At 39.4% G+C, this 14,067-nt stretch overlaps 1 protein-coding gene across 1 annotated transcript in view; it reads left to right on the forward strand.

The window, feature by feature from the left end:
• Nucleotides 1-396: 396 nt before the first annotated feature.
• The window catches only part of LOC106060362 (carbonic anhydrase 2-like), a 28,048-nt gene continuing 14,377 nt past the window's right edge, over nt 397-14,067 (forward strand). Inside the window, exons 1-2 of the mRNA XM_056005646.1 lie at nt 397-419; nt 10,969-11,069. Of these exons, the coding sequence (XP_055861621.1) occupies nt 418-419; nt 10,969-11,069 (103 nt within the window). The 5' untranslated portion in view covers nt 397-417. The remainder of the gene's footprint in view (nt 420-10,968; nt 11,070-14,067) is intronic.

Raw genomic sequence — 14,067 nt, forward strand, 5'->3', positions numbered from 1 at the left:
AAATCTTTGTCTTGTGGACTGTTTACGTGATCGGGTATTTCCGCACTTCGGCCATATCTAGATCAAAAGCCCAATTATTAGAATAGCATAAAGCCTAGAAGTTTTATACATTCCCTTAACCAGGATTTGTTTTCCCTCGGGGTTGGTTGAAAAAGGGGGGGGGGGCATGGGGGTGGTGCAAAAAAAAAAAAAGAATATTTTTTTTCTTTAAACCTAACATTCGTTAGTTCTTCGTAGCAAAATAATCATTATAAGATGTATAACCTAAGTGTTGTCCTTTTATATTTCTTTTATTGTTCTTGTTAGTTGATATTTTTTTACGCATTATAGGAGCCTGGATATATTGATCAGGCACGAACATCTCTTAAATCAATATCGCTTTGATAAGTGGCTCAGACGATTAAATTAAGAGCCTATATGTAAAGAAGATAAAAAATTAATTGCTCACTGGATACGCTGTTATCCAGAACCCCATATCTTTTCTGCACAAATATATCATGTGTGTAGAGAGGGTAAGATGCGTTGGGGCGCTAATGCTGACGCTTTCATAACTTCACACCACTGGCTCCTGCAGATTTCATTGTTTGATCGCTTCTTTTCTTGATATCTTCTACAGCCAGTCCACTCTTGTCCTCTACACAGCTAGTACACTCTTGTCCTCTACACAGCTAGTACACTTTTGTCCTCTACACAGCTATTACACTTTTGTCCTCTACACAGCTAGTACACTTTTGTCCTCTACACAGCTAGTACACTTTTGTCCTCTACACAGCTAGTACACTTTTGTCCTCTATACAGCCAGTCCACTCTTTTCCTCTACACAGCCAGTCCACTCTTGTCCTCTATACAGCCAGTCCACTCTTGTCCTCTATACAGCCAGACCACTCTTGTCCTCTATACAGCCAGTCCACGCTTGTCCTCTATACAGCCAGTCCACGCTTGTCTTCTATACAGCCTGTCCACGCTTGTCTTCTATACAGCCTGTCCACTCTTGACCTCTATACAGCCAGTCCACTCTTGTCCTCTATACAGCCAGTCCACTCTTGTCCTCTATACAGCCAGTCCACTCTTGTCCTCTATACAGCCTGTCCACTCTTGTCCTCTATACAGCCTGTCCACTCTTGTCCTCTACACAGCCTGTCCACTCTTGTCCTCTATACAGCCTGTCCACTCTTGTCCTCTACACAGCCAGTCCACTCTTGTCCTCTGTACAGCCAGTCTACTCTTGTCCTCTACACAGCCAGTCTACTCTTGTCCTCTACACAGCCAGTCCACTCTTGTCCTCTACACAGCCAGTCCACTCTTGTCCTCTACACAGCCAGTCCACTCTTGTCCTCTACACAGCTAGTCCACTCTTGTCCTCTACACAGCTAGTCCACTCTTGTCCTCTACACAGCTAGTCCACTCTTGTCCTCTACACAGCTAGTCCACTCTTGTCCTCTACACAGCTAGTCCACTCTTGTCCTCTACACAGCTAGTCCACTGTTGTCTTCTACACAGCCAGTCCACTCTTGTCCTCTACACAGCTAGTCCACTCTTGTCCTCTACACAGCTAGTCCACTCTTGTCCTCTACACAGCTAGTCCACTCTTGTCCTCTACACAGCTAGTCCACTGTTGTCTTCTACACAGCCAGTCCTTTCTTGTCCTCTACACAGCCAGTCCACTCTTGTCCTCTACACAGCTAATACACTCTTGTCCTCTACACAGCTAGTCCACTCTTGTCTTCTACCAGTTGATTTTCATCATCCATATTAATAAATGGCGAAATAAAATATACAAAGCAAACTTTTTAGTATATACGGTGTACAAAATAATGGAAGTGATGATAAACTTTTTTTTCCTCTTAGAAAGGCTTATGATTATTTGTATTCGCCACATCAGAATCAAATTTTCTAGATTCTTTCACTGTAGCACCAAGTAATTGGATATAAAAAAAAAAGGGAAATTGATGCCAGTTAGAAAATGTACCATTTGAAAAAAAAAATCTATCATTACGAGTCAAGTATTACGTCCTATGCCAAACCACCGTAGACTGGAAGCGGGCAGAGTTCGAACTTAAAACCAGTGTTAATGACAGTCCAAAGCGTAAACCACACGACCAGGCAGTCGTTATGACTCGAATAGGCTTGGATAACAGTTAGTCCTCGTGTGGAAAATGATCGGTAATGCATACAGTATAATAATTCACTAGACAATCTTAAAACAATTGATAACATTGAAACTATAAAATCTTTATTCAGACAATTGATACGTTTGACTTTAAACTCAAGGTGGATAAGTAACAAGATCTTTGATACAAAATAATAAAATAGATTTTTCAAAGTGGACAATCAACAGTAATCAAAGGAAATTTACTAAAATATCTCTTGATCAACTCTAAGATACAAATAAGGAATGCAATATCCCATTTGATGGTCATTACTTTACGAAATGTAGAAAAAATATGCATAAAACGGACTTTTCAAGACGCTTAGACTTTCCAGAATACTTCCAATTTGATTTGCGTCTTACAAAAGTATTGAACTTTCATAGGAGCTTTCAATAGAACTTTCAATAGAACTTTCAATAGAACTTTCAATAGAACTTTCAATAGAACTTTCAATAGAACTTTCAATAGAACTTTCAATAGAACTTTCAATAGAACTTTCATTGCTTTAGTTCGCAGAAGAAATATAAAAACAATGTTATAGAAGGTTTTCTATTAGAAAGTTGGACCCGTGTGTCCACACTTCCCTGCACGCCACTGGCAACTAAATGCTAATGATAACAGGATGTTTGATACACAAATACTCGTTATAGCGGCGTCTGCCTTTTTTTGTTTATGCAGCTCCCCCCTCTCCCCTGATCTAGAAGCTTCTTTTTATATGTAAGTTTTGAGTCATCATATCAATTTACAGGCATGTCTCTCAATGTAAATCTGTCTTACTTTCTTTCCGTATCACTCTTGCTATTCTGCCGTCTCTTTTTCACCAAACATGTTGTTTTTTTTTAAATCTAGGTGATTATGACGTTTAAGGTTAACACACACACGCATTAAATGCCACACACACAATCACACTATCACACACATACACTATCTCACACACACACACACACACAGTTTCACACAGTGTGACCTGATATTGTTCAAGGCGGTAACTGACACTCCCCCAACTAAGCCCTGCATGCTCTAGAAAGCTCGTGGATATATGTTTCTGCACTGCTGCCCGGCGCCCTCACTGCCCTCCCTCACACAGTTGTACCCGATGGCGTTCATGATCTTTCCTTCAGATTACCTCCCCTTCCTAAAAGATTTTTTAAATTTTGTGTTGTTGTTGTTGTTCAATCTAGTTCAAATGAACAATCCAATATACCACAAATCTACAAAGGAATGATGAAGTGATTGTGGAAAAAATATGATGACATGTATAGATGAATATATATATATATATTATTCACAATTCTAAAGAATAAAAACAACGGTTTTGTCCAATAGATTTGTATTATTGTGGACTGTAATCTCTGTCTGAGATCAATTGGGAGTGAGTTCCAAACCTTTGGTCCGTGTACTGAAAAAGCCCGCAGGCCGTAACTTTTGAAGGAGAAACATGGTACCACTGGAAGCGTTGAGTTCTCTGAGGGACATATGGGATGGTTAGTTCAATGTCTCTTTCTTGGCGAGCGCTTGAGGGCTACTGCTGAATTTTTTACACGTTTTGGAAACTAAACAGGACGGACAGACGGACAGAGACAAATAGACAAATACTCTTTATTAAAATGTGTAAATAAACATAATAAAAGCCAACTCCGTCTACACAACAACAAATGACGTAGTACTCATCACTACAATATTAAGTCCCTTCCCAAGGGAAATCAAACTGGTTGCCTTTCGCATTATAAGCATTAGGGCAACAGTGATGAATACATCAAACAATTTAGAGCAATGTTATAGAGAGTTCGTTCATTCCAGAGACCAACACACTATTTCACTATTAAGTCGGGCAAGAAACGGTCAACTAAAATTATGCCCCTATATTTACATATACAGGTTGTTCCCTTAACAAGGGCATGCCTCTGTAAAAAAAAAAACAAGTCTATTCTTAAGTCTGTACTATTATAAGAACAATGTCTAAAGTCTAAAGTAACCCAATGATCAGTGCATATTCTCTGTTAACATTCACACTCCTACAGCTCTCAAAGTCTACAGGCTTTACACTTTGTTCTTGGAGCCATAACATATAACATCACTTGTGATTTCTCACATTATCAACACTATACACAAATAGCCACATTCATGTCAACTGTTTATCAGGACCGGCAGAGAGTTCCTGTACCTGAGCTGAATGTATATGTTTTTGTTGCGAAATGTACTAAGTAGATTAAAAGTTGTAAAAAAAGTCAGGTCATATCACAAGAGTACAGTGTCTAACTATAAAAATCTCTCTCTCTCTCTCTCTTATATATATATATATATATATATATATATATATATAAAGAGAGAGAGAAAGAAAGAGAGAGAGAGAGAGAATAATGATAGATAGATAGATAGATAGATAGATAGATAGATAGATAGATAGATAGATAGATAGATAGATCGGCCTAGGTAGATAGATCGACCTAGATAGATAGGGCTAGAAGCTTTAGATAGATAGATAGATAGATAGATAGATAGATACAGTCAGACAGATAGACAGGCAGACAGACAGACAGACAGACAAACATATAGATAGATAGATAGATAGATAGATAGATAGATAGATAGATAGATAGATAGATAGATAGATAGATAGATAGATAGACAGACAGACAGACAGACAGACAGACAGACAGACAGACAGACAGACAGACAGACAGACAGACAGACAGACAGACAGACAGATAGACAGATAGACAGATAGACAGATAGACAGATAGACAGATAGATAGATAGATAGATAGATAGATAGATAGATAGATAAAAAATGGATGAGTCGGACGACATCCTTAATCATGCCGGCCTTGTATTTAATGTATCCTCTCACGCGTAGATATGGACATAAGTGAAATGTGGACTTGAGTAAGACGAAGACCCCCCCCCCTCCCACGCACTGATCGGTACCCAGTCTACGAACGATATAGATCCTTATGTCTGTGTGTTCGTGCGCGCTGGTGTCATGCAGGGGAAGGGTCATTTTTAATTAATTAGCTCATAAACGTAATGGTGTTTGATCTTCGATACATGAGCTACCAAAGCCGGCCAGTGACAGGAAGGCCAAGGCTGTTATAGGACAGATGTGTCATCACAACGTTAAAAGTGTGCTCAATTTAACGGTTCGATATATAGTACTACATTATATTAAAGAGAGCAAAGCTTTTAATCAAACTTAATATGAGTTCAATACGTTCTTCGATTTCTTAAAATTCTTATTTATCCTAAATACATGTTTCGTTTTAATGTGTATATGTGCTGACGAGACTAGTTTTACCGAAACCCCAAGTGTCATGCTGGCTGGAACTGTGGTGTATTGGACGCCATCAATCGTATGCGCGGCCCATCGAAGTCCTCCTGATCCAAAGTGGGTGTAAGGCTTTTGCAGGTGCCTTGCTGTGCGGCCGCGAGTTTGGTATGTTGGGAAAACAGCTCAAAGTGGGTGGTAAGCTCCATCTAACGCTAAATACATGCACGAGTGTATTAGAAACTTTTAAATAGGTTTAAACACAAGTAAATAACATACGTTTAGCCCCACTATACATTGAACCATTCTAATGTTTAGTACAATTGGAATTAGATTTTGTTAATATTACAAACACACCTTGCGAAGTGAAAGTTGGCTTTAAAAACATCGACTGTTTAAATATTTTGCAAAGAAGGCAGGTCACATCACAAGAGTACAGTCAGTCATATATAGAATAGAGAGAGAGACAGATAGACAGATAGATAGACAGACAGACAGATAGACAGACAGATAGACAGACAGGTAGACAGATAGACAGATAGATAGAAAGATAGATAGATAGATAGATAAAGAATTAAAAAGGGTGGATTAAGTAATATTTTTTAAAAGTTATGTGATTATTTTTCATTCACTTTTGTGGTCTATAGAATCACATTTTTTGAGTGCTTCTCTTTTGTAGCTTTTATTTAGTTGGCTATATTTAATTCGATTTAGTGTCCTTGACATTGTCTAAGTGTCTCCGTGGAAATTTCCAACATACTAGTGAATATAAGAATACAGATTAATAATGAATTATAATAAGTTCGGTAATGGTTATGTCTGCTCTGGGTAAGGCTAAAAATGTAGGTCGCAGCTGCGGCTGCGTAGCCACGGGAAATATTTGATCCCTTATTGACCTCAAAGCGATGGAAATCGATGTTGACTAGAGGGAAGACATCGCCGAAGACTGCACTGAGTGGAGAGAGAAGACGATTATAAAGAACTATGTACAATAAAAAAAAACTCAAAATTGTTTCTCAAAAGAGAAAAGTTCCCCTTTCAGACAATGTGGTCTATAGGGCAGATAATGTTAAGGTCATCTGTTTCTTTGGCCAACGGTTAATGAGCAAGGTTTCATGTGACCAGCACAACGACCAACCGCCTTTACTTTCTCCAACTAACATCAGGTACCCATTAGAGCTGGATAAGACTCAGGGGCATCCTAAAAATCCTAGACTTCACCGATATTCAAACCCAAAACCCCAGGTTCATAAGCCAAGTGCTTAACCACTCAGCCACCGCATCTCCACTGGTTTCTCGGGTCTGGATAGAAAACGAGCCAAAAGAAAAATGGCTGCTTCTTTTACAACCAAAGCAATTGTCACTTTTACCTGCATCGTGTATAGACGGAAATAGATCCCGAGAAAAAAGTGTTCGACGAACTGAGCCACATTCGTTCTACGGACTGAGCCACATTCGTTCTACGGACTGAGCCACATTCGTTCTACGGACTGAGCCACATTCGTTCTACGGACTGAGCCACATTCGATCTACGGACTGAGCCACATTCGTTCTACGGACTGAGTCACATTCGATCTACGGACTGAGTCACATTCGATCTACGGACTGAGCCACATTCGTTCTACGGACTGAGCCACATTCGTTCTACGGACTGAGCCACATTCGTTCTACGGACTGAGCCACATTCGTTCTACGGACTGAGCCACATTCGTTCTACGGACTGAGCCACATTCGATCTACGGACTGAGCCACATTCGTTCTACGGACTGAGCCACATTCGATCTACGGACTGAGCCACATTCGTTCTACGGACTGAGCCACATTCGATCTACGGACTGAGCCACATTCGTTCTACGGACTGAGCCACATTCGATCTACGGACTGAGCCACATTCGTTCTACGGACTGAGCCACATTCGTTCTACGGACTGAGCCACATTCGTTCTACGGACTGAGCCACATTCGTTCTACGGACTGAGCCACATTCGTTCTACGGACTGAGCCACATTCGATCTACGGACTGAGCCACATTCGTTCTACGGACTGAGCCACATTCGATCTACGGACTGAGCCACATTCGTTCTACGGACTGAGCCACATTCGATCTACGGACTGAGCCACATTCGTTCTACGGACTGAGCCACATTCGATCTACGGACTGAGCCACATTCGTTCTACGGACTGAGCCACATTCGTTCTACGGACTGAGCCACATTCGATCTACGGACTGAGCCACATTCGATCTACGGACTGAGCCACATTCGATCTACGGACTGAGCCACATTCGTTCTACGGACTGAGCCACATTCGATCTACGGACTGAGCCACATTCGATCTACGGACTGAGCCACATTCGATCTACGGACTGAGCCACATTCGTTCTACGGACTGAGCCACATTCGATCTACGGACTGAGCCACATTCGATCTACGGACTGAGCCACATTCGATCTACGGACTGAGCCACATTCGATCTACGGACTGAGCCACATTCGTTCTACGGACTGAGCCACATTCGTTCTACGGACTGAGCCACATTCGTTCTACGGACTGAGCCACATTCGATCTACGGACTGAGCCACATTCGTTCTACGGACTGAGCCACATTCGTTCTACGGACTGAGCCACATTCGATCTACGGACTGAGTCACATTCGATCTACGGACTGAACCACATTCGTTCTACGGACTGAAGGAGGCCAACAATAATACTTATTAGTATTTAACGTGATATACTAACTATTACCTGTAAATAATGTTAATTCAAACGACGAGGATTGCTGCTTATCAGATAATTTCTGTTTTATCCAGTCAAATGGAAATTCAGTTTGACTACAATTTTACCACCTCAGCGTAACTACTGTAACAATAACAATATAGATGCAAATACGAACAACATTCACACACGAAAAACACATACACACTCACAACCATCGCTTTATGAATAAGACTTCTCGATGATGACAGATGATCTTGTAACACTCTGACCGAAAATGGGATGGAGTTTTAAAATCTTTCTGTTTTAGTCCTAATGAAAAGGAGACGACCACTTCGTCCAGTGGTTTAATGCGTGCAGGTTGTCTTTAAGGATCGTGTGTGTTTTGGAAAGGCATATTTCATGAAAAAGATCTTCAAGAGATGGTAGCTGTGTTCGAGTGATATACGATGCTTTTTCAGCAGCCTCCGAAAGGGGAATAGACGCTATTAGTTTTGCGTGGTCTGTCTGTCCGTCCGTCCCGATAAGATCTCGTAAACTAGAAAAGATAGTGAAAATCCGACATCGTGATATTTTAGACATTTCAAAGTTCTGATGCAACGGCTACTTTTTTCTTAGCAAAAAATATTTTTTTTAATCAACTATGCAAACAGTTTTTCATAAAAATACACTAGTTTTACAACTATTCACTATTAATAGTAACAAACACGGGAGGCTATTTAGTAAGAGAGATGACAATTTACCATATTTTAAACACATTTAAACAAACGGTTTTAGATTTTTTGTCAAACATTTTTTTTTTTTAAAATTATATTGCTGAATTGGGAAAGTTCCGTCCAATGAGCTACAACTGTTAAAAAAATGTTTAATATTTTTTTTTTTTTAAAGAGAAAAAATCTATAAGTGGAACATAATTTAAAACATCAATTAATAAGTAGTTTTTCATATTATCGTGTGGACTACAGCCATGTTACATTGCAATGGAGCACTTAATTAAATTACCTTTTTATTTTTGCAGATCCTCTATCACGCTGCACAAAACAATTAAATCATTTAGATAATCATTATAAGACATCAGTTAGGCCAAGTTCACGTCTGACTTCACATTCACTTTAACCTATACCTTGGTCTGCTGAACCGATGGGGCACCACACAAGATCTGTCACCTTCTTTCTCCATTCTTCTCTGTCATTTGTCTTTGATAAAATTTCATTCTGATGTTCTTTCTGAAAATATTGAAACCTTTCTTTTTACCTACCTGGGTGGACCCACATCGAGGGCCGATTTTGAGTTTGTGTTTCCACACAAACTGTCTTTGTAACCTTGTTAATTAGTCTATGAGCCAGTGAAGTATCACCATATCAGCAGGTGATAGCAAAGTTAATTAGACTTCTGATGATTGCTGTATAGTTCCCCTTTCAAAACTTCTGGTCTATAGGGCTGTTGTTGTGGCCTATGGTTAACGAGGGTGTCATGTGGCCAGCACAACGACCAAACGCCCTTTCTTTTCCCCAACTAATGTCAGGCACCCCATTAGAGCTGGGTGGACTCAGAGGCGCCCGAAGATCCCAAAATAAAAAATCCCAGTTTTCACCAAGGATTCGAACTCCGGACCCCGGCACAGAAGCCAAGCGCTTAATCTCTCAGCCACCTCGTCTCCGAAAAGTTATAGTAGAAAAGTTTAATTATTATCAACGCTTTGATGACATAGTGTCGTTGATGTTTTTTTTTAATTGATAAAACGAAATATTTTCACTTACACCGTCACGCCTCATTAAACGTGAGTTTCTGTTACTTACTTTTTATCCAAAATCTTTCATTTCTTCTTCTATAGTCATCATTAATAGATAGGGGTAGAAAGACGAGATAGAAAAGCCATGGTGAGGAAGAGAAAAAGAGAGAGAACGAGAGAGAGAGAGAGAGAGAGTAAGAAAATAAGAGAAAGACAGGGAGAAAAAGAGAAGGAAAAAAAAACAGGGATTGGGAGCGAAATAAATAAGGAAATAAAAAGAGAGAGAGAGAGAGAAATAGAAACAGAAAGAAAATAAAATACAAAAAAGAGAGACAGGACGAGAAAGAAAGAAAAAGAGTGAAACACAGAAAGAGAAAGAAAGAGTGAGAGAGAGAGAGAAAAAAAAAAGAGAAATAGAGAGAGAAAAAAGAGAGAGAGAGATAGTTATAGAGAGTATAAGGAACCATACCATTATTTAGGATCGGCTTAGCGATAGTGTGTAGTTGTTAGGACTGTGATCAACTCATTCCTATCTATTTGTAAGTAAGTTATTTTAGGATTAAACTTTATAGATATGAAAAACAAGTCAAGACCCTGGAATGTACACATTTAATATCTTTGTAAACAGCGGCGATAAGTTCATTTTTCTATATAACAAAATCCATTTTTTCGCATTTAGTCTATATATCCATCGCTTATACAATATGTATTAGCGATCTCACTAAAACAATTAAGTTATTAAATGATAGCACCTAATTACGCCATTACGATAGCCAACTATACACATTAAAACTCTCCCTCCCCACCGCAAACACACGCCCTTTTTTTTTTAAATTGACATATGATAGGCGTAGTCACACATAACAAGCTTAATTCCTTACTGATAACCGAATCAATCTCTCGGCGGGTTTGAATTTTTAAAAACAAAAATTGTAGAGTTGCTTCTCTTCTCTGAACTTTTGAATTAACAGTTGTTTGACTCGTAAGATTTCGATTTACAAACAAATTAAAAACTTCTAGATGTATAATTAAAATTATATTTTTTTTCGGTATTTGCTATACACTGTATATTACAATTTTTTAATAACTTTTGTTTCATCTTGTCTAGGTCAGGGCCCAACATGGACTCTTTATCAATTCATTGTTCGTGGATGGTTTTGTTAATTGTTCTGAGTGTTGGACTACCATTCGTGGACGCTGATGCTGTAGGTAAGGTGGAGATAAGTACTTTATTTGAGCTCATAGATAGTTGTTGTAGACTCAAGTCTTAGAACGACTATTACTTATCTTATCTTATACAGGCGTTACTTTAAAAAAAAGATGATTACGCCCTACGCGTGTTCCTAATCTAATTCAATCTTGTCATACATATTAACCAATTACTTAAATTCTGCCAAGTAATTGGTTTTCCATGGTCTAATAGCACTAGGGAAGAAGGAGTATTAGTCATTGGGCGGCAATCTGTCTCCATAAAGCTCTGCCACTGGTAACGTCTGATGGTCTCTTTCCCACCTGGTGTCCACTACATCGAGGTCTGTAGACTGTAGACTCTCCTGTGTTTAATGTTAGGCAATGGGTGAAATAATGTCCAATACATCGAGGTCTGTAGACTGTAGACACTCCTGTGTTTAATGTTAGGCAATGGGTGAAATAATGTCCAATACATCGAGGTCTGTAGACTGTAGACACTCCTGTGTTTATAATGTATGGAATGATGTCCACTGCATCGAGGTCTGTAGACTGTAGACTCTCCTGTGTTTAAAATAGGTGGAATGATGTCCACTGCATCGAGGTCTGTAGACTGTAGACTCTCCTGTGTTTAAAATGGGTGGAATGATGTCCACTGCATCGAGGTCTGTAGACTGTAGACTCTCCTGTGTTTAAAATAGGTAGAATGATGTCCACTGCATCGAGGTCTGTAGACTGTAGACTCTCCTGTGTTTAAAATGGGTGGAATGATGTCCACTGCATCGAGGTCTGTAGACTGTAGACTCTGCTGTGTTTAAAATAGGTGGAATGATGTCCACTGCATCGAGGTCTGTAGACTGTAGACTCTGCTGTGTTTAATGTTAGGCAATGAGTGGAATGAATAGAAAGCGTTGGCTCTAAAGATAGCTCATTAAAGTAAAAAAAAATACTCCTTACTGAACTTGCCATCTATATAGGTCCAGATGACGCAAAGGTCATCTGTTTCTAAGGCCGTTGGCTAACAAGGATGTCATAAAACGGGATTTAAAATGAGTGAACTGACCATTGGGAATTCATAGCCTTAGACCATACTAGTTGGAGAGACGGTGACCAAGAAAGCTATGGACAGCGAGAAAACATGGGCCTTGGCTATTGTAGAAAAGCGTGCCACACGGAAAATGGCCAGCTCCTCTACCACCAAAGCGAAAGCTACCTTGACCTGCAATATATGTGGAGGGAGCGTCTCTCCAAAATAGGGCTCCACAGCCATATGAAAAAGTGTTCGAAATAAACCATAGTCGTTCTACGACTGAAGGAGGCCAATATATATATATGTGGCCTGTACAAATACGAACGGTATTTGCTTCTTCAAAATCTGTCATCTACTCAAGAGTTGAATGGACTCTTAAAAAATCCCAGCTTTCATTGGAATTCAATCAAGACCCCATCGGTTCGGAAGCCGACTGCTTCGCAACTCGGCCCCCACGCTACACAGCTACCGATCAGTGTGTTGAACATCCTTAAATGTTCAGACGTAATCAGAAAGGTCACTGATTTGTGTCATGCATTGAACTTTTTGGAGGAAACCATCACGTTTAAGTTATGGCACTGAATGAATAGCAATAATACTTTTTGTTACACGGGATTTATCAAAATTGAGGATTGGCTGCTCTAATATCAATGCCAGAGTGATTTTTTTTACAAATGTTATAATTATAATTATGTCAAGTATATGCCTGTCCGTCTGTCTGTCTGTCTATCTATCTATCTATCTATCTATCTATCTATCTATCTATCTATCTATCTATCTATCTATCTATCTATATCTATCTATCTATCTATCTATCTATCTATCTATCTGTCTATCTGTTTATCTACCTACCTATCTATTGACCAATTTATTTGTCCCTCTCTCTCTCTTTCCTCTCTATCTCTCCCTCTCTCTCTCCCTCTCTGTCTCTCTCCCTCTCTCTCTCTCCCTCTCTCTCACTCCCTTTCTCTCCCCCTCCCAATCTCTCTCTCTTTCTCTCTCTCTCTCTCTCTCTCTCTCCATATATATATATCTATATAACCATGCCATAATCACCGCGGTTCAATGTGCACAAGATGCACTCAAAGTTGTGCAGTTGAGAACTAGACTGGAGAGAAGTCTGAACGCTATAACCAATAGACCTTCGTCAAAGTCTAGGAGCTCAAGTAGAAGCTGTTATGAAGTAGACACACCTTGTTATTATGTGTTTGTGATGTCCTGTGACTGAAGACCTGTCCTCGTTAAGTTGCCGAGCCTGTTTTTATGAAACCTTAATAGACAGTCTAAGAAACGAATTGCAATAATTACGTTTGCCCAAGGTAACATTTTTCTCTTTTTAAACATTGTGGACCAGAAAACTTCATCATTAAAGTTGGACAAAAATGTTATCATTGAACAATGTTATCTGTGATTTCTTTTTTTGGACACACCCTCCAGAAAACGGAAACTAGGTCGAAATTTAAATAATGAAAGAAATCTTGCGTTACAAACTTAGTTGTTGCTCATCCCCCTTACCTTCTAAAAGACGCAGCAAGAAAAAAAAATTGCTGATATAAGATTGGTTTCATTTTATTTTCCACTTACTTTCTACTTCTTATTGGGTGTGTCAAAAAAAAATATTCTTGGAAGAGGAGTGGTGCTACGACTGAGTGATTAAGCGTATGGCTTCCGAACCCGGGGTCCTGGGTTCGAATCTCGGTAAAGGATTTTGAATTTTGGGATTTTTTTTAGGGCGCCCATGAGTTCACTTTAGTTGTGGAAAGTAAAGGCGGTTGGTCGTTGTGCTGGCCACATAACACCCTGCTAGTTAACCGTTGGCCAAAGAAACAGATGACCTAAACATCATCTGCCCCATAGATCGCAAGGTCTGGAAAGGGAACTAACTTTAATTATATAATAATAATAATCTTTATTATTCATGTAGAAATATAGTTTTCGGTAGATGAACCACATATGAATTATATCTCAATAGTTAGATAATCTAGATTC

This window comes from Biomphalaria glabrata, chromosome 12 (genome assembly GCF_947242115.1).
Source record: "Biomphalaria glabrata chromosome 12, xgBioGlab47.1, whole genome shotgun sequence".
NCBI lineage: Eukaryota > Metazoa > Mollusca > Gastropoda > Planorbidae > Biomphalaria > Biomphalaria glabrata.